The 25,524-nt window shown below is 37.0% G+C and overlaps 1 protein-coding gene across 7 annotated transcripts in view; it reads right to left on the reverse strand.

The window, feature by feature from the left end:
• The window catches only part of Ptprc (protein tyrosine phosphatase receptor type C), a 104,672-nt gene that overhangs the window by 35,724 nt on the left and 43,424 nt on the right, over positions 1-25,524 (reverse strand). For 2 of the 7 annotated variants that reach the window (XM_031384084.1, XM_031384083.1), the window contains exons 3-13: positions 20,208-20,231; positions 16,425-16,553; positions 14,060-14,203; positions 13,418-13,558; positions 12,627-12,698; positions 11,312-11,335; positions 9,312-9,521; positions 8,002-8,133; positions 6,994-7,131; positions 4,631-4,750; positions 643-798 (exon numbers count right to left, since the gene is read on the reverse strand). In XM_031384084.1, the coding sequence (XP_031239944.1) occupies positions 643-798; positions 4,631-4,750; positions 6,994-7,131; positions 8,002-8,133; positions 9,312-9,521; positions 11,312-11,335; positions 12,627-12,698; positions 13,418-13,558; positions 14,060-14,203; positions 16,425-16,553; positions 20,208-20,231 (1,290 nt within the window). The remainder of the gene's footprint in view (positions 1-642; positions 799-4,630; positions 4,751-6,993; positions 7,132-8,001; positions 8,134-9,311; positions 9,522-11,311; positions 11,336-12,626; positions 12,699-13,417; positions 13,559-14,059; positions 14,204-16,424; positions 16,554-20,207; positions 20,232-25,524) is intronic. The other 5 variants (XM_031384085.1, XM_031384086.1, XM_031384087.1 and 2 more) reach the window with 5 other exon arrangements.

A 25,524-nucleotide genomic window follows, 5' to 3' on the forward strand; every position in this document is an offset into this window, starting at 1 on the left:
GTTCCTGAGCTAATGACGGGATTGTGTGAGCCTAGATGCCACGGAGAGTGTTTTAGTACTGAAGACATCTTTTCTCTAGGAATCCTTTGCCCATTAGGTCCTATACTCTTAGATTCCACCTTACTCCAGGACTCTTTCTTCTTCCTGGCCCCTAATTGAGATTAGCAGTTACATTGAACACAAATCTTGCTTTGTTTCAGCAATGTCACATCGGAAACAAGACCATTAAAATTCCCAGTGAAAAACATAAGGTAAGATAAGTACCAAAACATGTTCCATGCCATGAACTGTTTTAGCAGGGGTTCTGTAAGACGTCCTTAAGTGCCTATCTGCAGTTTGTGTTTCTAGGTAGTAAAGTGAGGATTTTTAATCTAAGTTGCTAAGATGCTTAAGTGTTTGATGTCTTACGAAGTACACTGGCTGGTGATGCCTTCGGCTTTGTTACTTCAACCCTGTTGTTACATCTGATAGATACAGTGGGCCTTAATTAACAGTGGTTAAATAATTTTCTTTTAAATTATTTAAAACTTTAGAAGTTAACAAACATGCCAGCGGAAGTAGAAAGATCAATACATTTCACATAAAAATGGCATTGGCTGCCCCTTATCATTCATGGAAGAAATATTAAAGCCAGAAACTTACGAGCTGCTTTTGTCTGAAAGCTACATTTCTTAGCAGTCCCATTTCGTTGTATCTTCCCATTGACATAGGCAAATAGAGACACTTGATAGTCTTTATAAGGTCTCAGGTCTTTCACCACAAAACTGTTCGCATCACCCTTCAAACTTTCACATTTTTCTAGAATTAAAAAGAAAACCTAAGTAAGTAAGTTTCTGAAAATCAGTATCCATATGCAGACAACTTGATGTTTACATTATATGATCCCAAGCTGTTACCTTCCATCTTGACTTCAGTCATCCACCGGACTCCTGGCAGCCTCTGTTTGGGGGCTAACACCTGGGAGCTAAGACAGATGCTCTCTGTTGACTGTTTGTCTTTGAAGAAGCCGCCTGAACACGCCCACCACCTGAGTACACCAGCTAGTTGCCTGAAGATCTTCTGAACCTGGGGACTTTGGCACCTGAACTTTCTTTGTAGTGTAATCTAGAGACTTGTTTTCAGTTTCTCCTGTGACTATAAAAACCCTGGTTTATTCTCAGTAAAGTGGAACCTTGATTGGGTCACAACTTGGCTTCGTGTTTTCTCTTTGCATTTCAAACCCTCTATTTCAGGTCCTTTATTCCCTCCTGGCTGAGGTGAACCCCATTCCGTGAAACTGCGGGCAGTTTCAGATGGCCCCTGAACGTGGACTCAGATATGGAGGATTTTTAAGGGACATACTGTCAAAAAAGCAGAGCTCTGCCTAAAAATTCAGAAGGTAAGGATAAAAGGTCGTACACCATTCTGCAGAGTAGGCAAATCTGATGCTAGGCCTAGCCTTATTTTTATATGGTAGAAGTATTGCTGTGTAAGAAGGGTACAGTGCTAGGTTGGATTGGCGCTGACCCAGCGTTTTAATTCACCTAGGGGTATGACAGTAAGTATGGGTTTGAATGAGTCAAAAGCAGCGATACAGAGTATAAATAAGTTGCTTCAGGCAAGAGGAATCAGGGTGGAAAAAATGCATTGAAAGATCTCTCAGATGAGATAGAATCTTGTTGCCCATGGGTTCATGAAGTAAGTGATTTGAATAAAAGAACATGGGAAATACTGAGGGAATTTATACAGAAAGACAAACACAGCGTGTTGTCTCCCATGTGTTCCTAGCTCCAAATCTTCAGGTGTGTGTGTATACAACCTAGAGTAACTGCCGGAAACCAGGACAGTAAAAACGGACAGGGAAGGGGGTATCCAAAGAGGAAAATGGCAGGATATAGATGATATGAAGAGGAAGAGGAGAAATGTGGAGAGGGCTTTAATTGTGGGTAGGGAGGACAACAAAGAAGAATAGGGTAGGATGAGGGACATATAATGCCAAGGATGCTTGAAGAGGACATATGTAACTATTACTTTATATTTATCCACAAGTTGAAGGGAAGTCCCTATTACTAAAGAAACCATACACTGTGGACTTAGGAGTCAGGGCTTGAGCTAGAACTGATCCAGAAGTCTCTTCCCCGAGGGGTGGCTTTCATGGTACCAGATAGTGAGGAAAGTAATCAATAGTCTTACCTATCTGTGAATACCTATGAACCACAAAAAAGACCAGCATAGCACACCACTCCTAAAGGTACAATAGAGGCACTCATATCTTGGCAGTAAATAACAGCTGTATAGTTGGACTTAAGGCCCACTTAACAGGAGGAAAATTGTACCTGGTACTGTAAACACAGACAAGTACACGTGGTTAGTTTGGTCAGTTTGGTCATATAGTCTGGAAAAATACTACCTCTGGAACTTCCCAAAACCAGTCTACTGCCTAACTGAGTTCTGGAAGCTTATCATTAGTTCTCATTCATGATCAAAAAACCTTCTCTGTAGCATAAGGAGACTATTACAGAAAGATATAACCAGTCAAAATGCAGAAAACAATTGACAGGAGATTGCTCATCTCCAATTGATGGATCTGCATCTCAGGCTCAGTGACCATCAGGGAAGAGAGGAGAGCAGAAAAATTGTAAAAGCCAGGTGACCATGAAGTCTGCTGTGCAATTGTGTCTTCCAGTTACGAAAGGAAACCTACAGCCATAAAATCTCAACAACATGGCTATCTAATGAGACTTGAACAATTCTAACAACAGCTGATATTCCAACATGGATGGGAGAGACCTCATTGGGCCCAACCTTAAACAAGGAGCTACAAGTTATTAACAGCTGTTGAGATTGGGATAATCCATCTTCACTAGGAATGATCTTCTGATTGATTATCTGATATCAAGTGATCTTCCCTAAAACACACACACACACACACATACACACACACACACAAAATAATGAATGGACTCAGAGGGTTGAATTTTATGTTTACCCATTTATGTGTATATGTAACTGTAACAACAATTAAAGAGGATGAGGCTGTGAATTTGCTACAAGCAAATAGGAAAGGTATAGGAGGGAGAAGATGGAGAAGGATGTGGGAAATGATCTACTGTATTTTAATTATATATATATATATATATGTATATAAGAAAGCAGTATAAAATACTAAAAGTCATTGAATAAATTCAAATTATCCACAGTTATGACTTCATATAACTAATGTGCTGAAAAGAATATTTAATAAACTATTTGTGACCTTCTCTTCTGATATAACACAGACCCTGGAGAATACTACTACATCCTAAGTTGTAATTTTACGATGGATGTTTTCCTCACACCCTTTCTTATACTTTACACTGACTTTAGAGCATGAATAGGAGCTAAAGTGATAGACTTTTAGGGAAGAAGCCATCAGATCACCAGAAACTAGATTTACTACTTCACATTATTTTAAGGCTGTAGTGATTCATGGGGCGATAAGAATGAGAGAAGAGTTTATTTTGATACTGGAATCTAGGCTTTGCATGGAAAAATGAGTGAAATCAAATAGACTGAAAGAGAAAACTTTAGCTATTTTTGTGTTGTTAAGGTTTAATCCACGGATTTATACATACTATACAAACACGTTACTGTTGAGTTGAACTGCTACAAAACATTCAAATTGAAAGGAGGAATGCTATGAACTTATGGACAAATATAACTAGTATAGCAGATGCTCACAATAAACATAAAGATGGGAAAAAAGACATAAATGTACCTTAAGATATAGAGAGCTGGCTTGTGTCAAATGAGAAATCATTAGGCACATATTGGCATTTTGAGTAAAAAAAAAAATACAGCAAAGAAATCTTAAGGAGCATGTTATTACAATAACATAAAAATAACATTATAACAGTAACCCCTGAAAGTAATCAATGGCTCTCTACATGTGGCAGTCACCATATCATATAATATATACGTTTATTGATTGAACCATCACAATAGCTGTAAAGTTGGTATTGTCATATCATCTGATTTTATAGATTAAGGACTGTCCTGATGGTTAGGTTGATGTAATAGTCCTGCCCACTATTTTTAATAAATGTTCTAGATATTCATTCTTCTCCATGAGATGTGTGTTCAGCTAAGCAGACTGATTTGAAGCTCGTTTTGGTACCTTCAGGGGGTGGCTACATTAACTTCTGAAGCAGACTAATGATGAACTAAAATCACTCAAGTTTCCATCTAACGTTGCTAAATTCCCATTTATCATTCATTGTTACTTACAGAATATTCTGTGTCTGCATTTGTCTGCTTGTTTTTCTAGGTTTCTGATAAATATGAGTTCAAAAATAGATTAAGTTCAAACAGTATGGACAAATCATAATAATTTGCAAGGATGGGAACAGGTATTATTTGCAAGAAATTTTTCTTTCATTGAGGTTTCCAATGTAAAACTTAAAGTTAAGACAGATAAAGAAAAGTCTTCGTAATCATCTGGCTTTTTACTACAGCTGAGGCTTCAAAGCCCTTAGTGAGTGACAGTTCTGAACCTGAGACAAACATGAATTTCTCACCATCTTCATAAAAGCCCTGAAGCTCCCTGGCTAAAACAATAACCAAAACATTTAAAAATTCTTGATTTTGTTTCCCTAATGGAATTTCACATTACCTGAATAGCTCTTATAGCATAAAAAATATCCATGGGGTTTAGATGCAGGCTCAGGCCAAAAGACTAATGTTGTGCTCTCAGTTGAATTCTCACAATTAACAGCCTTAGGCGTTTCTGGAACTGTTAAAAACAAAAAAGCCATAAAGAGAAAAATAAGACACTGAAAAACAGTATTTACATAACAAGCTTGAATCACAAATACCCACCTTTTGATTAATTCTAAATTAACAAAATCTCAGAGAAGTTCTTAGACCTATCCTGTATCTTTTAGATCAGATTTCTTTCACAGACTATTTTTTTGCTGGATATCCCACTGATCTGAAGAATACCCCAAAATATTCTCTTCTATCAGAATATTACCACTGTTGGTTGCATGGTTTGGTATTTTGGGGTATTTCTGTGCCAAAATATTAAAACAAAATTAATGACATAGTTTACATCCACAGACACTTGCTTAATATATAGCTTGATGAGTTATGAGTTTATTCATTCATATTCTACCATCACAGTTAATATAGAACATTCCTAGCATCCTTTCTTGCCACTTGCAAATCAAAATGAGCCTTCCTGAGACATACTACATCTCCTCTGATGTGTTTTCTATTGCTGTAGATTGAATGTTACCTTGTATTCATCATATATGAATAGAATTAAACAGTATTATTTTGAAAAGAATATATTGGATTTAATATGGCACTTTGATGTTTTTTACATATCATAAATCTGTCCTTTTAGTCATCAATAAGGCTATAGCTTGATGGTGAATACCACAACAGGTCTTGGTGGGCTATTGGAGAGGTAAGGCCTAGTAAAAAGTCCATAGACAATGGCAAGCACACCCTCAAATGGAATCAGTTGGTTACCCATTCTTCTCTTTTCTTTTTCCTTCATGACACAGAAGATGAGTAGTTCTCTTCATGATACGACATTACTGCTGTTATCTGATGTCCCGACCAGAGACCCATTGTCACAGGGGCATGCAGCCTTAGACTGAAACTTCCAAACTTACAGTCTAAAAGAATATTTTATCTTTATATGGCAACCATCCCATTAGGGCAAAGAAAGATGAACATTGTAACATTGGTCTTCATTAACTTGCTGTGTTTGCTCTATTGGAAGCACTTGGTGGCTCTTTGATCACTTTCCCGGATATCCATGATATGGATCTCCTCCACCTTGTAGATACAATCTTTTTTCTTATCCTGGGTGAACAGCTACATCCTCATCAATAATGTTGGTCTCTGCTAGTGTATACAATCTCCATAGTATTTTAACTTTCATTTCTCAGATGGATGATGAGGCAGAGCAGTTTTGCATGAGTCTAGTCATCATCTGTATCTTTTTGTAAATTACAGAGTCAAAATGCTTTACCTCATTTAAATTGGAATATTTGGTGTATAGCTGGAAGGACTTTTGATATATTTTCAGAAATTGTCCATGTCAACTAAATAAATAAATAATGATTACTTTCTTATAGTTTACAATGTATATATTATTTCCTACAATCACTTCAAAGATGAGAAGTATTTAATTATGAAGTCAAAATTATTGATCATTTTATGATCTTGCTTTTTAAAAAATTTCCTAGGAAAACTTGCCACTCTTAACATACAAAAATGGCATCCCACATTGTTTTAATTAGATGCTTCATAACTTTACCTTTTAGAGGTAAACATCTGTATTTTGGGCTGCTGGGCATTTGATAGCACTTTTCTATAAAGATACTAAAACAATTTACTGAAATGGCATGATATTCATCAAGTATAAACATTAGCTTTCTAGGATTTCGCCCCGTGCTACACTGGCTTTAAAAGGTTGTGCTAATCTTAATATGTTTTGTTTGTTTGTTTGTTTTTAGATTTCTGTCTGTATCCATTTGTGTACCTGCATACATGTATGTGTACCTGTGTATATGTACATGCGTGAGTATGTGTGTGTGTGTGTATGTGTGTGTGTGTCCATGTGTTCATTCTGAAAGTTGGTTCTTTCCTTCTATCATGTACATCCTGTGAACACACTCTTGCTTCACAGCAAGTGCCTTTACCCACTGAAGACTCTCCCTGGCCTCATTCGAAGTTTTTTAATACCCCTATGACAGTAAACTTTTCTGTTTATCCTGGAGCTTAGTGTTATTTTACAGGATTAGTGGTAGACTTGGATTTGGGTATTCCCTTTGTCCTCAGAGTCATGGTTGTGTAACTTTATGTGAAAATTCACCTTAAATTGCATTTAAACTTTTTTTCTTGATTTGCTTTCTGTAATTCTATACAATTATTTTCTGTGATTCTCCAAAAAAAAAAAATGTAAACCCACAAATGTAAAAGAAATTTTATTTGTTTTATAAGTGTAAGCGATATACTTACTCCCAAAATCGGTCTGCACTGTTGTCTCCTTTTTGAAAAATTTTTTGTTGTTATAGAGGATTTCTGTTGTACATGTGTAATTTGTTTGGGCACTAAGGTTGTATAACTGAAGTCTGTTTCTATTGTATTCTGGATTGCCTGAAAGAAATAAGTATTACACATGAATACATGAAACAATACATAGTAAATGGGCTTCTTTTATGGCACCATGTGTTTAAGACTTCATGTTAGAGTTAAGTCTCTGCAAATGGTAAAATAATAAACCAAGATCCTGCAAATAACATTGCTATATTCAATTTTGTTGAGAAACCAGTATCGCGACTTATATTTAAAAATTGATAACTCAATATATATTTGTTCCAGCTGTGAACACACTGTTTTCAGCTTAGCCCAGCAACTTCCTGTTAGCACTATTTTGACAATCAGGTCGAAATTTCCTCTTCTGCCTCTGTGTGTATGTACCTCCCCCTGTCTTGTCAAATATGTCCTGGCACATAGCTATATGCTCAGAAGAGAAAAAGTCCACCTCATTGAATTCAAATATATATTTTTAAAAATGTAGCCTCTATATAAACCCAAGTTCACTCCTAGAAACACTTGTTTTCCCTGCTCTCTGCAGATTCTTGAACTATCAAATAATTTCATTTATGAAAGTCTGAGAAAGTAACCTCTGGATACATATAATAGTACACTTCCTTTCTACAGACTATGGATGCCATCTTTCTTTTATAATTCCTGCATCCCATCATCCTTTCAACAATGTCTGGTATATAATAGTACTCAAGAAAACTCTTCTTACTAATTTTTTGTAATATTTATCATCCATGGGTTGATCTTTTCATTTATGTACTTTGTGAATTTGTTTCAGTGCCAGAGGTACTCAGGTTATTTTATTCTCATTATGGTGGACCACTCAGGGTGGGTGAGGAGGACAAGGGTACAGAAAGAACCTTTAAGCCACATCTGGAATAACTTCTGATAATAGAACTTCTCTGCCCAATATTGTACCTGTCTTACAGTAGAATTCGTATGAAATTTTTGTACTGTCACAGGTAAAGTTTCTTGTTTTCCACTCCAAACAAATTGAAGTGTTAGCTTCTTCTTTCGGTGTGCAGTCATTTAGGTCAAACTTGTCAGGGCCTGTGAAGGAAATGCAGATGTGCCCTTAGGTGATGGCTCCTGATGTGGGCATGCAAACCCTCTCATCTAAAGACTCTGAAATCAGACCCATGAAGTCTAGTCTTGTCAGTGGGAGATTTTGCCAGGAGAAGTCTATTCACATTCCTAATTTTTAATTTATCTTTGTTTCAGTTGACACATAATATACAAATATGTGTACATTATTGAGGTTTGAATATATCTCTATAATGTGTAGTCACCACTTGCCAGCAGTTTATCACCTCAGACATCAGCTGTTCATTGGGGAAGATAACATTTTATCTCCATTGCACAGATTTTAGTAGAAATGTATGCTGCTTTTATAAATGCAACTCAAGAACACACCAAGAGAAACAGCTGATGTTTCCCATCTGAAAAACAATCTTTTGGGGGTTTTCATGCTTGTTGGTTGATCTATTTGGGGTTTTGTAAACAAGTTGTAATTTCACACTGTGAAGGCTGGCATAGACCTCATGATACAGCCTAGGCTAGGTTGAACACATAAAATACTCCTGCCTTGGCCTTCCATATGCTGTGGCCACAACTTTGGCATTAACATAACTAGGACTCACTCTTTGATTTTTTTTTTTCAGAAAACATTAGATGTTTAACTACATTCTTTTCTCTAATGAGAACATTTTGAATTTTAAAAGAAATACCAGCAATCTTTTGTATAATTATTTCACAAAACACAAAATTGGTTGTTTCTAATCTATAGGCACTGCTTTTTGATGGTTTGTTGTTGTTATTTTGTTTTTTTGTTGTTTGTTTTTTGTTTTGTTGATTGTTTGTTTATTTGTTTGTTTTGAGACAGGGTTTCACTGTGTATCACTGGCTGTCCTGGAACTTGCTTTGTAAACCACAGCTGCCTTGGAACACTGAAATCTGCCTGCCTCTGTCCATGGAGTGCTGAGACTAAAGGTGAAGGACACCACTTCTCAGCTGAAAATCTCTTTATAAAAGGTGATGGCCCTAAGGAATAAGTGTGCATTTCTCTGTGCTCTCTAGGGTTCTCAGCAGAGAACACACTCTTATCAAAGCTCACTTGCTCTCCCTCAATTCTTTTTTCTGACAACATTAGCCTGAAGAAGCACCAGAACACATACATGAAATCACTCTGTTTTTCTAAAATACACTGATAGAAAGAAATTGACACTCACCTGGTGGTACTTTTAAAGTTATAGTTTTAGGTGGATCACATGAATCATTAGACAGATTGACATTTTTCTGTGAGCATTCTGTTAGATTTGTTAACATTTTTTCACAATCCACATCTCCACACAAAGCATTTTTGACACCTTCTAGTTCTGCCTTAAAAGTCGGATTAATATAGGTGTAATGCACAACATCAACGGCCCCAAATATATCATCTGGAAAAAAAATGAAATTAGTACTATTATCATTAAGAATGAATGAGACTGCATTGGATACAAATGTTTTAACATATCCTTTTGTGCAGAGAATGATTTATAACAGGTGTGTTCTGGGTTTCAAATTCAGTACTCAGCAAGCAGAAGTAAAAGAGTAATTAGCATATAGCAGAGATAAGACACCAAAATATCATCAAAGCAGATTATAGAGTATAACACAATATCTCCAGGAATATGAAAAATAGAACTGTATCATGTGCCCTTATGTAATTATTATGTAATCCTCTCTCCTATAAAGTATCCCAGTTTATACTCTGATAATTACTGGACTGGTATCTATCTTTCCTACTAAACTCTTAAGTCCATGAGAACCATAACTAGTGTATTTTGGTTATTATCATTAACTAAGGTTCATGATATATCTGTCTGTTATCAACAATTCAATAATACTTGTTGAATTAACTCACAAATGAGTTTATCCTCTAATAAACTCATATAAAAATTTTCTTGCTTTATAACTACTCTTGTTTCCTCAAATGTCTTCATAAATCATTTAGTTATCAAATTATGAGTTATTGAGACCATAAGTTCTCAGTCATTCCACTGAATATAGAATATCATTACACATGATAATAAATCCTTCATAATACCCATTGTTTAGTGTCAGCAATTTCTGACTGGCAAAAATTTCATTTAAACAACTCTTAATTTACATCTCCATTTTAAAATTGTTTTCTATGTGTATGTGTGTTATGTATGTCTGCACATGTATACATATTCATCTGTGCATGAATGTGAGGGAGTACACATTTACATATGAGTATTGAGACCGGAGACTGACACCAGGCATCTTTCCCTATTTCTCTTGATTTAATTTTATGATTCAGAGTCTATCTCTTAACTGGCAAGTATATCAGATCAGAAGCCCTAAGGATTCTCTTACCTTTGTCCTCAAAATAGGATTACAGGCACCTGACACCAAGCTCACCTTTTTATAGGGATATACGAATCAGAACTCATGTCCCCTGCTTATGTGGCAAACACTTTACCACTGTCTTTACAGCCCCAGTTTACTTGTTATTTTACAAAAACATGTGCCCTTTGTTACATTTAAATATTGTCTTAAATACTAAGCTTGCTGGGACAAATCAGATGAAATTGACTTTCAGAAAAATGAATTATTACACTGAGATAGACAAACTAAATTACTAGAGCTAAGCAAAGATATAAAATAATATGAGGCTACAAATAATATAAGAGCAAAAGGAAAATATCTATTCAGATAGAATGAGTGGAAAAACTCTAGATAACCTGGATTAATTTTTGAAGAAGAAGATGGTGTCAGAAAACAAAACCAGGCACCCAAAAGGAGAGGTATAGAAGGACTCCAAACACAGAGAAGAAAAGCAGGGGAAATAGAGTCAAGAAGAAAGATACAGGCAGTTCCATGTGACTCAAGACAAGAGTGGAAGTGAGGAAGTATGATGCAGACAGAGGGGAAAAGAACTTGAACTTGAGACATCATGTTAATAAAACACATCAGTGGAGGATGACCTTGACTTTGAGTGAATGGGGACCTGACTGGAGTGCTGAGACTCCTAAGGGTACAGAAGGGTAACGTTGGTCATGAAAAAGGACTTGGCTTCCACCACAAGGGCAAATAGAAAATGAAAGAGATGGCCATGAGAAATAGAAACAGTGGGTAAAGGTTGAGAGCTTGGAAGGAAGAGAGACAGGTTTCAGATGTTGCTCCCAAGTGACAGAGACTGCTGTTGTGTCAACAAACTTACCACACGGTGGCTTCGTTGTGGTAGCTGTAATAGAGATTAAAAAAAGAGGAAAATCATTGAGATATTATTTTAATATGTCTGCTGTGTTCATCTTTGAGACTCTGCTTCATAGACCTTCCATAAACTGGAAAGTCTACCTACTTAGCCTTAACACATAATGCAGCTTGCTTGTATTTTCAACTCAAACATGGAAATGTTATAAACTAGTGAGCTAACTACAAATTATGTTCATTAAAGTAGACAAAAAACCCAACAGTGACTGTAACAATATGTAGATTTTTTCAGTACAGATCTAATGCCAGCATGGTGACAGGAACAAATTTATACATTACCAAAATATTTTAAGTCTTCATTCACTTTTTGGTCCCAAACTAGATTTCCATAATTATAACCCCTATAAAGTGATGCTCTGTGTTTGTTTTGTTCGCTTTTTCATTTTAACCAGATGACATTAATAGATAAGGCTGCTGTGTTTCTAGGTTTAACCTATGTATGCATCCCAAGCACAAAATCCAAGGGAGCTAATTGATCTCACAGCAATTATCATGTATTAATAGTCATTTAACTCAATGGTTCTCAACTTTCCTAATGCTGCAACCCTTTAATATACCCCCTTATGTTGTAGTGACCTCCAACCATAAAATAATTTTTGTTACTACTCCATAACTATAGTTTTGCTACTGAATCACAAATAGATGAGCTTTCTGACAGTGTTAGGGGACTCATGTGAAAGGGTAGTTCAATCCCCAAGTTGGAAACCACAGGTAAGCACCTGATTTAACTGAAAGGCTGGGACTCTGAGTCCCTGGAAGTAAATGAATTTCTGCTAATCTTCCCACAGTTGTGACAATCTTGAGAGAACAGTGGGCTTGCCAACACTAGCCTCATGACCATCCTCTATATCACTGCCACAGATCTTCAAAGAGGTGTCTCACCTTCATCTATCTCTATGCACCTCAGTAACTGACTGAAACTGCCTCTCCTCAATGAAAAGGGTAATGGCTTTGATAAAAATTACTCTACTGCACACTACAACTTCTCTTCACAGAAATAAGTTCTAACAGACTTGGCTGTTGCTTATGTGGCTCCTCACGAACACCACATATCTTGGAGGCCATGGCAATGACATTATATCCCAGGGGTCTCAACTACAGCTTTACTGCACCAGTGTCTAGATTCTACTCCACGACCACTAGGATTTTAACCCTAGATCCCACAAAGAAGGAAACCTGAGGCAGAGAAAGCCAGGAAGCCTGTGAGGACATCCCCAGCAGTGGTAGAGGTATGCCTGCATGACTGAGGGTAAGGTTGTCACCTATGGTTGTGCTTGGAGGATCAGTGCTTGTAGGGCGCTGAGTGGATGGTATATGGGTTGTGAGGTTGGCACCTGCAAGGAAATGAACAAAAAGGGGAAAAGTTAATGAGTTTTATTATCTTGAAGCTTGAGAAAAAAATCTTTACCCAAGATAATTGGCTAAGTTGATTCTTTTGAATAGATCATTTGAATTGATCCGTTTCTGAGACAACAAAGTGAGTCTAAGATTTATGTACAAATCTATTCACATAACACGTATTTCAAGTAATTTTAAATATTATGTCAAAACATAAAAGAGAAGTTATTCAATTCTTAGTATAATTTTTACTTGAAAAAGAATTTGCCTCAAACTAGCTTTCTGTTGAATAAGCTCTTCTTATTTCAGATACTAATCTGGCCAATGGTTGAATTCTTTTCTTACATTTGTTATGTCAAACCTTTCCAGGTAGAGTCTTCGTATCAGCTTTAGGAAATGAGTGTTAGAGAGGAAACTTTCGCAAAAGTGGGAAACTGAGTTACTTGTTCTAGGTTCTTGGTCTAGAAAAATTTAAGAAGTTGGATAAATCCTAGAGCTACAAGCTGTTAATGTACGTTATCAACTTTGGTGTCATTAACTTTACAATAATAGTAGGAAAATCACATTAATCTCCCCCAAAAGTTTCTTTTGCCTAATTTCTTATCAAGATTTTTAAAAATGGTAATTTGAAAATAGTATCTGGAGTAAAAGAAGAGCCTCATTCAAGTTTGGAGCCTCCATAGCCTAAAAAACACATGCCACATAATGGTCACACCTGAGGAGATATCTGTGGTGCTGACATTGGAGGTGCGTGTAGGTGAGGCAGCTGAGCTGTTGCGTGCAAGGCTGGGGGTGCCTGTAGGAAGGGCTGTGTCTGCAGAAAAGGTCCCCGGTACAGTCCTCTCCCCTTGTACACCTGCAATCAGAAGGGTCAGCAACACTATCACTCTCTCATACCAGATGCTGACATGGATGTGATTACTGAACTAAGGCAGAGCAAGGAGCTATCTGGTATACAGCACACTCCAAAGCCAAACCCTAACCCTACCCCATTTCATAATCCTTATTCCATAGAATGTGCTGTCAATATGAGAACTTGGAGAAAGATGAACTCAGAAGTAGACACATGTACAGCTTGAGTACCAGTTGATAGGAAAAAGAAAGCATTGGTCTTGGGGAATAGTTTGGCGATCGATGCCTCAGTCAAGTGCTGCCTTAGCCCTGAGTATTATTTCATCTCTGTTAGAATGACCTTTGTCTCCTTGTTTTACATCCTACGGGTAACTATAAAATCACTAAACCAACAATCAGCAAATGCTCTACATTGAACAAGTGGCCACAGCTCCTCACACCATTCTCAAAGCGAGGCAACTCTCAGAACTCTTGACGTTTGCCCATGTCTAAAGAGCCCCCAAACCTGGTCTGTCAGTCCCGCTGGGAGTAGGCGTGAGTGTGGGGAAGTCAGTTTGACTGCTGAGTGTCTGAGGGTCAGATCCTCTGGCAGAGGGCGTCTGTGAGTTGGGCTGTGGGGACGAGTAAGACAGCAGCGTGGAGGAAAAACCTGAGGTTAGAAAGTGAGATGATTATGTTGACCACACCTGTTGCTGGCAGTCTAGACTCTAAGACAACTATATGACCAAAGGTGCCACAGTGTGGTGGGACCCCATTTATTATGATTGCGAAGTTCCCTGGGTAGGCAAGAGGCTCCTCAGTTCCTGTTTATACACCTGTCCAGGTAACATCTTTGGTGTCCTAATCCCTGAAAGCTTGTTAGATTTACAAATAACTCTACAGATTGAGACTGGAGGTAAATTTGCTCTATAGACTGAACAGTAGAAAACTCTACAATTTTAAAACATAAATGCTGATTACAAAATCACAAAGGAGAAACAGGAGATAGCACAAATACATATGATGTCCAAAATAAAATATACATGAAAAGATCCTTATCACTGTGAAATAGGGGAGATTTGTAAAATCAACACAAAACATTTTAAATCGCCTTACTGGAAGTTTTAACAGATTGGTAACATCCAACATTTGAAAAATTGTGGAGATAGTCATGCATGCAGACTTACAGAGAACCAAAGCTCAGGAACCTAGGGTATGTTAAATAATGATCAAAACTAGTTTATTTAGGAAAAAAAAACAATATTTGAGAGGGTGGGATTTTCATTGTTATAAGTATACTTACCATAAGTATTGGTGTTTATACATATACAAACATCATTCTATATTGCTACAAATTCATACACTGTCTTATAATACATACACTGTACTTGAGACTCTAGTGTGATGTGAGCATGAGGATACTTAGTGTAAGGAATTTCAAAACAGAACAACTTTGAATAGTTTACATCAGCAATCAAGAATAATTTAGTTACATTTAAGACAATTGATCAATCATAAATATAAATTACACAATTTCCCCAGCACATGATTGAACAGTCATTAGAGAGCAATACTATTCTAAAAAGGAAGGCATGCTCTTGTATTTGAATGCATTAGAAGTTTCCCAGGCAAACTGCACCATGCAATTGTGCCAAGAAACAATTTGGTATTACACATCTGTGTTTCTTATCCACCCCACCTTAAGTCTTTCCTTGGGTTGGTCTATCTGAAGTTCTATGGTTTTAACAAGTTCAAATAAAATTTGTGGATGGAGAGGGATGCTGAACTTGTGAGTTTTGTGTATGTGAGACGAGATTAATAATGGAAAAGTGTGTGCTGCCATCAGATGGTCAAACATTATGTTCAGAGGTTTACCCAGGTTCTAAGTGATTCCTCGCTCTGCTGGTGGCAGGGATAGAGAGGAACTATGACGTCCTGAGTGTGCTAAGAAAATGGCTCTCTTGCTTAGCTGCTTGCCAACAGAGCACACCTGGCGACACTGGACTCAAAACACTGACATTACTGTGTTGGTGTTGTGTGTGCATGCTGCTTTTTTAGATCAGAGTAAACAGTTCTGCTAAGCAGTTGAGTTTCACAGTGTCTTATGAAGTGTTTTTGGAAACCCATTTGCCTAAGAAAACTGCATCACAGGTGTTATTTCACAAAGGTGTGCACAACCTCATGTTAGCAGATGCAGGTACTGACTACGCCAAAAATCTAACCTTGAAGAGGAGCTGAAACCTGTACTGTGTTCAAGTGGGACGGAATTCCCCAGGTCTCCCTGGGCAAAAAACTCCAGCTTAGATTCTACTAGATCTCACAGTTTTGGGTTGCTTCTTTGTTAGTTTGTTTGTTTTAAGAATTGACATAATCTCTGGGAAAACAGCACATCTCAAAACTGAATCCTTAGTTCTGAGAGGACTATTAACAATAGTTCCCTATCTTTATATTTCTGATGATGTGAACAGAGGATGGAACTAAGAAATGGGGATATCCCACTTCAAGGCAGCTGTAAGGAAGTTCAGAAGTGCCAAAACTGCACCAGAGAATTCTTTCCTGTCCTGTGTCACAAGTCTTCGAGCAACTGGCACAGATGCAGAGATCCTAGGACACCAGGGGACTTCCCCTGGTTATATGTAGGGAATTCTCTCTCACACCTTTACCATCTTCTGAGCACCACCCCTGCATTATTTTTACTAAGCCACCTTTCCCAATGTCTGCTATCACCTGTATTTTATTAGCTTGAAGAAAAATTCTTAGAAACTGCATACATAATATAAATGATTGATCACCTTAGAAAGATTTTGAAAGTCAAATTTGTGTGTCAACCTGTCGTAATAAGAATGCCAGTATTGTGCCAGTTTCTGGGAGAACCTGGCTTGAGTGGTCACCTGGATGATAAGTGGTCTCTGAGGGGCCATTTCCTTGTTCAGAGCTGCTTGGGGGTATGGATTCAGTGGTGCGAGCAGGTAAGGGGTGACTATGAGACAGAGGAAGGGCCTTCTCTGTTGTGTTCAGTCCTGTTATGTTAAAGGATGATAAAAGAGAAGGAATAGATAAATCATGTCCCCAAAATGTCCATTCATATACATGTTTATATAAAATTTCCTAACCCCACACAGATACCAAGCTTATGTGCAATAGAGTGTACATGCATACTTCCACACCTGCAAACATATACACAATCACACATACACAAATATACATGCACACATACACACATACCTACATATATATGTATATATGTACTGTATATATACTTATACACAGAGAAAGAAATATATAAGTATATATGTAGACAAGTATACTCAGGCAACATACATATGCATATATACTCACATGCATTGGCCCAGATACACACATACACACACACACACACACACACACACACACACATGGCTATAGATTTTTAACTACACATGCAAACTATACAAATTATATAATAAAAGTTAAGAGTGACGATGAGGGAATGAAGTGGGAAGTAGCTCCTCTTAGCTGTCTTCCAATTTAATCATTGGGTAGCTACCCAAAGCAACTGGATTCAGAAGAATGAAACTCAATGAGTAAAATGTCTAAAGGAAACTTGAAAAGACTTACAGATTATAAGTATGTATAAGTATGTATAAGTATGTATAAGTGGAGAAGGATAAAACCAGAAATGAGTCATTAGGAGAGTTAGGATTCCACGTGGAAAAGAGAAAAGAAAAGAAAGGAGAAGAGCAGAGCAGAGCAGAGGAGAGCAGAGAAGAGCAGAGCAGAGAAGAGAAGAGAAGAGAAGAGAAGAGAAGAGAAGAGAAGAGAAGAGCAGAGCAGAGAAGAGAAGAGAAGAGAAGAGAAGAGAAGAGAAGAGAAGAGAAGAGAAGAGAAGAGAAGAGAGAAAAGAAGAGAAAAACTCTGGATGGATCAGGTATATGGGTCATGCCTTCAGCTCCATCTCTCAAGAGCTGACTGCAAGTTCTAAGCAGCTTGGACTACGTCAGGAGCTCCTGTCTAAAAACAAAATGTCATGTATGTCTAGATTCAAAAGATAAGCCAGTCAATCAAATGAACCAAGGGAGAGTTTTATGAGTAAAAGCCTGGAAAACAAAGTTCACAAACTGAAGTGTGAGTGATCGATGAAATTATGCAAATGTGTTTGTCTTTGTAATCAGAGACATGTGGTGCTGAAATAAACTTGTTCTAACTCACTGTTCTAAAGGACAGATGTGTCAGGAGGAAGTGAAAGATAATCCTGGTCAGTGGGTATGGGTATGTACACTGGTCGCTATCTGCAAGGAGCTAGCACAATGGGGTAAATCAAACACTTCTCTGTTTTTCTTTATTTAAAATGTTTTTATTTTGTGAAAAAGAGAAATAAATCAAATTGAGGGTTTTTTAATTACTTATTTCATATATGTATATATTAAGGCTCTATCTGCATGTACACTTGATCACCAGAAGAGGGCACCAGATCCCCTTACATGGTAGTGAGCCACCATGTGGTTGCTGGAAACTGAATTCAGGACCTCTGGAAGTATAGCCAGTTCTCTTATCCACTGAGCCAACTCCCAGGTGCCCCAAATTTAGTTTTTAAAATCATCATGTTCTCTGTGGGACTTTCAGGGATGTTATTTTTTAATTGTCCCTTGCTTAATGTGTATTAACATCTTTTGAGTATTAAAATGTGCAAATTTTGAATATTCACGCAATCAAACAAAACTAGGCCTATTTTAACAAATAAAGATTAAAACAACCTTTGCAAACTGAACTAGAGGTAAAGTATACCTCTCATAATCAGAGTTACTATTCTAACCTAATTGTCTCTCACCCACTATGCATTGAATTAAAAGAAAGACCAAATTTTTCTTAAAAAAGGAAGGAGGAACTGGGGATCAGAAAAGCAGAGAGGGAGAGAAGAGAGGTGAGGGATTTTAACTCCGGTGCCCTCTTCACGGATGACAATTTATTTTTAGGTTAGATCAGCTAAATGGAAAGGTTGCAATGGTCTCTTGGCCTGAGAGAATTATAGCAAGCTGTTCATCACACACACACACACACCGACATGCCCATGGCATAGACTAACCCCAAAAGGCTTCGGAAGCATTACTTTAAATCCTCAATGTTAAAAAAAAAAAAAAAAAAAAAAAAAAAAAAAAAAAAAAAAAAAAAAAGAAAAAAAAAAGAAAAGAAAAAAGAAAAAAACATGCTGCTTTGAAGAGTGAGATTCCTCAAGACATTTTCCTGCAAAGCAAATTCCATCTTTGGTGTATGAAGAAGAGTCTTCAGAGAAGTCTCGCATGTAGAGGCGTTAATGTCTTCGCAGACACTTAATCAAGTCTCACCAGTACATGTATGGCTGCAAATTTGCCAGTTCTCTAGTGTCCCTGAATCGTCACTTTGAACATTATGAGTTTCTCACTGATTATCTTCTATTGGTGATATTTGGGGACACCATTCCTCTTTGTATTATAGGTCACAATTCTAACTTAACTCTCAACAAGGTAACAGAACCATTCTATGCCATAACCTTTCTCCCGCAACAATGTCTCGTCTATGTGAGCTGAGATTAGCTTAATATTTTGTAAAGGAAAATGCCAAATTTCATTTAAGAAGCTGGCATAAAGCAATCCCAACCTGCTCTGCAGCGAGTGTTTTAGCAAACCTTTCTGCCATACAATAAACTATACAATTCCATCATTAAACACTGAAAATAAAAGAATATGTTTGTCAGGGCTCAGAAGTGGCATTTCTAAGTATCTGCATTGTGTTTCATTTAATGACAAATGATTCCTATGATAATAAAATTTTGGAGTGTCAGATTTACCCCCCTTGAAATGTGCATTTAAGTTATTCAAACACTCATATTTGATGGTTTCACTTACCTTCTTAAGATATACTGTCAGTCACATGATTAATCAGGAAACAAACATTTATAGCAACAGCAACATGTAAGGGATTTAATTTCTCTTTACCCACCTGCAGGTCAATTTCTCTATGATTTGGGCTTTAGAGAATTTTAACACACTGGCAATATCATCACTACTTACATTTGCTTTTCTCAAAAGCTTTTAGAAAAAAATAATTGAATACAGTAGGAAATTGTGTAAACTATTAAAGCAACATATCTTAATATCAGTTCTCCAAGCAGAATTTAAAGAATGGCAATAAATTTTTAACTAAAAGAAAACATATTAAAATCTAAATATAGGTGAATTCTAGACCCAGTGAATTTATGTAACGCACTCATCCTTAAATAAGTGTGACATTGCTTTTAGGCTTCCTACTCATTTCTAATTCAATTCTTTTTTAAAAAGAATATTTTTATACAATATATTCTGATCACATTTTTTCTCCCTATATTCAAATTTTAACCCGTGTACAGATTTTCAAAATTTATTTACAGTCTTAAATTTTTAAAGGGATTAGAAACTCTCTATGCCATTTATTGTCAATTTAAAGATATGTTAAAGTTTAAATTGAACAAAATAACAATTATGTAATTTAAAGAATGTTCAACTAGTCACTAAATTTAATATTTGAAAGAATTTTAAGAAGATGTGACAGTGAGGAACTACACACTATTATACAATTTCTTCTTTAAACTTCTTTCCAAATAAATATAATATTTTATCTATATTAACTACATGATTGTTGTAACAAAAATAAAATATTAAAGGTCAAATATTAATTCTTACCATCGCTGGGTGGAGATGTTTGCCCTGAAAATAAGTAAATAAAATTAAACATACTTTTAGAATGTTTCAGATTTAAAGCATACCTGTAATTATACATCATATACTTTATACATATTTATTTTTAGCACATGTCATCTTAATGAAAGCAAGTTCCCAAATTTTTTTTCTGTTAGTGTTTTGATGTTTTGAAGACAGCTACAGACTGACCTAATGGATTTAAGATGTGGTACTAAAGAAATAAAAGGCGTGAGGGATGGGGCTCATAGTTTGGAATCAGCCTATAGAGCACGATCTTTAGTGTGAGGGCTATAGAAAATTCTTTGGAATTTGAATCAACGTAAATGATTTTGTAAATGAACACAAGATAAAACTAAGTTAAAAGCAAAAAACTCAAAGAGTAGCAGAAGCACATACACACAAAAATAGGGAAGGTACTCGCAATAAGAAAGTGTCATTGGGAGAAAACGCAGGAGAAGAAGGCGTCCATGAACCACTCAGGCCCCCAAGACTGCTTGTCTTTGGAAGAGAAAACGAAGAGTTAAGGAAAGGAAATAGTCTCATGGATGTTTCTACGTCTTACTGAGTCTCTGAAGTGTGGACATTCCCATTGAATTAAAAGAGGAAACATCTCAAGGGAAAGAGGAGAGTTTGAATGGCTCTTGATTGCATATTTCAGAAGCTTTTGTGAGGAGACGTGAGAGCTCGTGCAGCGCATGCCTGAAGCGCACAGGTGGACACTGTTACCGAAACAAGAGTCTAAGACAGAATGCAGGGGTTAAATGAGTGTCAAGAAGAAAGCTGGCAAAGCTGATGAAGTACTCCCCATCAGAGGAAAGAAATGAACAGAGGCTGTTTGGAGAAAGGTTTCTCTGGAATTATTTGCCAATGACACTGATCAGAGGGTCTGTCATGAGCTCACACACTGGGTACGCCAGGCAAGCTGTGAGAGTTTGTGGGAGCTGGATCCAGCCCACAGTGAAAAGACAGGCTGGGGGCGGGGAGGAAGTAGGGCAACATTTGGGATGTAATTAATTAATTAATTAATTTCAAAAATTAAAATAAAAAGTAAAGATAGGTTTCCTCACCCTTCTTACTAAATGACTAACAAAAACAGTAGAAAGTTATTTTCTAAGATAAAGACTAGTGCTATGACAGTCTTCGAAAGGAAGAAGAGATTGGCCAGTAATTAAGATAGCTTTCTTTTCTAAGTAGAATAAATCTGAAAAATTCTTCTCCCCTCAGAAATACCATCAAAGGCACATACTTGTTTTATATATACCTGTGAGTACACACACACACACACACACACACACACACACACACACACACACGTACATATACACACACACATCATGAGGTGATTTTGCCATTATACTAACAATGCTAATAATCATCGTAGAGTATATTTTCACAACTAAAAATGGCTATAATGTCATCAGATGGCAGAACTAAGGTTCATTCATGACTGTGACATTGGTGTGTGGTGTATGACTGTATCGTTTTGAAACCATTATTTGAAATACTGTCCTTTTTTTTTTTTTTGGATAGTCAGCTAGTACTTTTTATTCCATCTATTTTTATATATTCCTCTTAAGAGCATTCCTGTCCTCTGGTCCATTCTAATTTCCTTCCAAATTAACCTCTAAGAATTATATTGTCTTGCAAAAGAGATAATGAGAACAAACAAAGTATATATATATCAGTAATTAATAGATCATGTTTTAAATAAGATGAAAAATAACTTGCAATCATTGTGAAGAATATAGTGTACCAACAAGATGACTATATGAAAAACATAGCAGTTTCTTTTTCTTTTCAACATCTAGAGAGTTTGATAGATATACCCCTTCTCAGTAGCACCACTCCATTCCCTGGAGCTTTACACAGTTTTATTGACTTAAGTTTAGAAAGTAGCTATTGTTTGTTGGTCTGCTGTTAGAAGTGAGAGTCGGGAATGATAAAGGTATGATCCTTCCCTGAGAAGTCAGCAATGCGAAGGACAAATGCATCCAGTAATCTGCACAAACATTTAAGTAATATACGTACCCTGTTTCGACTGATAATTAACAGTTGGAAAGAACTCTACAGTATAATGAAGAGGAGAAGCTACTGGATTGGGAGTACGAATTATTTACTAGGTACTCAGTGTTAGACAAATCCTTGGATGACTTTGAACACAGAATGTGCATAAAGGACAAGCCAGAGCCATCAGATGACAGTTTTCAGACATGAGCTTAAGCGTTGATGTTGGCGATCCTGACAAGGGATTGGACGCTTTCCTGAAGGTACAGAAACCACAGGATCAATGACTGTGAAGAAGCAAATGATCGCTTTGGTCACAGAAGAAAAGGGCATTTTAGAGTAAGTTATACTAACTCCACCCACTCATTTGGGAGACTACTCTATTTCATGGTACTAATTTATTAGCTTGTTGCCACCAAAACGTGTAATACTAAGCCAAAGCATTTGATAAGAGACTATAAACTTACAACTTATCATATGTTCATGATAAAAAGTGAACTATGAATGTAGGCAAACTATATAAAGTCACCTTTGCATGAATTGGGAAATAGTGTATGTATGTGTTCATGTGTGCACAGGCACAAATATGTATATGTGTGGGTGGAGGCCAGTAGTCAATGTTAGTCACTCTCTACCTTATTTTTGGAGACAGGGTCCCGTACTGAACCTAGTGTTCATTGATTCGTCTAATTTGGTGGCCAGCAAACCCAAGGAGCCTGCTGTCTCTGCCTTCCCAGCATAGGGATTAAAGGTGAATGAATGCCACTACATTCAGCTTGCTTGGTTATTTGTTTAACATGGCTACTAGTAATCCAGGCTCAGGTCTTTATGCTTGCAGGGCAAGCATTTTCATGACTGAGCCATTGGCTTTTGTTTTGTTTATAAAATATTACACATAGAAACAGATACAAAGACAGACAGGCAGACAGATGACAAACACACACACACATACACACACACACCTTAACCTTATTTGAAAAAAAATTCCAGTACTTCAGAACTGTTTAGAGCCAGTGTAAGACCAGAATTACTTGTTTTAGTCACAGTTTCCTTCCGGGTAGATTTTCAATACCAATAGCTCTCTCTCTCTCTCTCTCTCTCTCTCTCTCTCTCTCTCTCTCTCTAGTAGCTCTCTTATTCAACATGATATACAGTGTGGAAAAAAATTAATCTGTCAAAAACTCTTTTAAAAATAACTCCAAATGAGCTTTTTAAAAAATCATCTAGAGTATAAACTAATCACTTTAAGGAACTGAATTCTCCTCAGCAGTAAATATTCAAAGTACACATAAATATCTTTCAGGTATCCCTGTCAAAGGAAAATCACAGAAGAAACACCACAAATCTTACAGTAAGAATGCAGTGAAGTTGCCCTGCAGAAATAGCCTAGTTATATTACCACTATCTGAAGGCCATCCACGCACTGTTATTTAAGATCTTTTGCATATGCTAACAGCTACCTCTGTGGATACTTTACATATCAAATATGCTAGAAGGCAGAGGGTTCCCGCATGAATATTTATAGGAGCCATGTTACTTAAGATCTGCAACACTTAGAGATGTGTCTGCCATGTTTCTGGAATTCTTTCTAAATTACCTCAATAGATTTTCACCAAAATCATAAGTAGATACAGCCTTCCAGGATCCTTAGTTACACAGAAAGACCTGAAATGTTTGGGTTTGGGGGGGGCGGGTTGGGGGGGTATTTAGTTAGCCCATGCTCTTTTCATTTGACTGATTACAGGGTCACAGGGTAACCTACTGGGACCATATAGACCAAATGAGTCAAAGTATCATTCTGAACTGCTCCCTCTATATCGACAGCACTATCCACCCAAAGCCAAGCATCTATTGTCAATACATCTGGTGATGAGAAATAACACCTTTGCAAAGTGGCACATAACCAGTGCAAATAGGATGATGTGTTAGTGAAATTAGCATCATGTGTGTGTGTGTGTGTGTGTGCACGTGCGTGTGTATACATATACATATATATGAACAGAATTTAGAAGAAATAACAATAGCTGAAGAAAAAACATGAAGTAGCCATGTAAATTAAAAAAGTACTTGTACAGGTAGATAACAGTAAAGTGGAAGAGAATCATTTTTCTAAAACTATGGATTTTAAAGTCTTTTTCTAAAAATTGTAAACACAGCAAGTATAGACACACACACACACACACAAATGCGAGCAGGTCACTCTGCTCAGTGCATCTATGTGTTACACAATCCTCTTCTCTTCTGGTTACACAATTTTCATGCCTTTTTTTCTTTAGCAATATTTCAGTAGATGGCACCAGAGAACCAGAAATCTGTAAATCATCCACCTGGTGAGCATTTCCCCATTATAATCCTGTTGTGAATTACCAGTGGAATTGACTAGATACATTAAACACGTGAACATGGAGATGACAGAGCCCTTGATCTTCAAAGCTATGTTATTCTAACACGTGTATTGTTCACTGAATTTACCTTTCCCAATATGCTTCTTTTACAACTGGAAATGTTTAAATGATTGCAAATCAAAGTTACCTTGAAGTCACACCCCTAAGTCTGCCATCAGAGATTTAAGAAAAAGTAGGAATCAGTTTGAGTGGAAATGACATTTCAAAGGACATATTTGGGCTTTAAATATCATCTATCCCACTACCAACCTCTTTTCCAAAACAAAAGGAAAGGAAGCGAACCCCTGCAGAATGCCTTATCTGAGGGGATTTAAGCCTGCGTTGCAAGGACAGAAGAGTGGAGCAGAATAGAGGAAATGATGCTTACTCTGAGTCCGAGCCTAAGAGGAGCAGGGAGTGTTTTGAAGATTTGGAACGTGTATCTCCCCTCCATAAGCCCAAAGGTTGTACAAAAGTGGAATAAACACAAAAGCAGAGGTAGCCAGAGCACCTTGTATGCTTTCTCTTCTTAGCATGGCAATACCAATGGGCATCAATAAAAATGGAGGAATGAGGAATATATCTACTATGTCTACTCTATAAACTAGGTATATGATCTAATATGTAATGACAACTGAGTTCCGATCAACGTTATGTAAACTATGCATGGTAGCATAGCTATGCAATCCCAGTTAGAGTCACAATTTCAAAACCAGACTGGGCTGCAGACTGAATCCAAGGCAAGATTGGGCAACTTGGTAAGATTGTGTCTTGAGAGGAAAAAACATACAAGGTGAGGGTTCTGGGGCTTTATCTCAGTGGAGAGCATTGGACTACCATGTGAGAACTTCTGGGGCTCGATCTGCAGTACCACACACACACACACACACACACACACACACACAGAGAGA

Source organism: Mastomys coucha, unplaced genomic scaffold (assembly GCF_008632895.1).
Source record: "Mastomys coucha isolate ucsf_1 unplaced genomic scaffold, UCSF_Mcou_1 pScaffold1, whole genome shotgun sequence".
Lineage (NCBI taxonomy): Eukaryota > Metazoa > Chordata > Mammalia > Rodentia > Muridae > Mastomys > Mastomys coucha.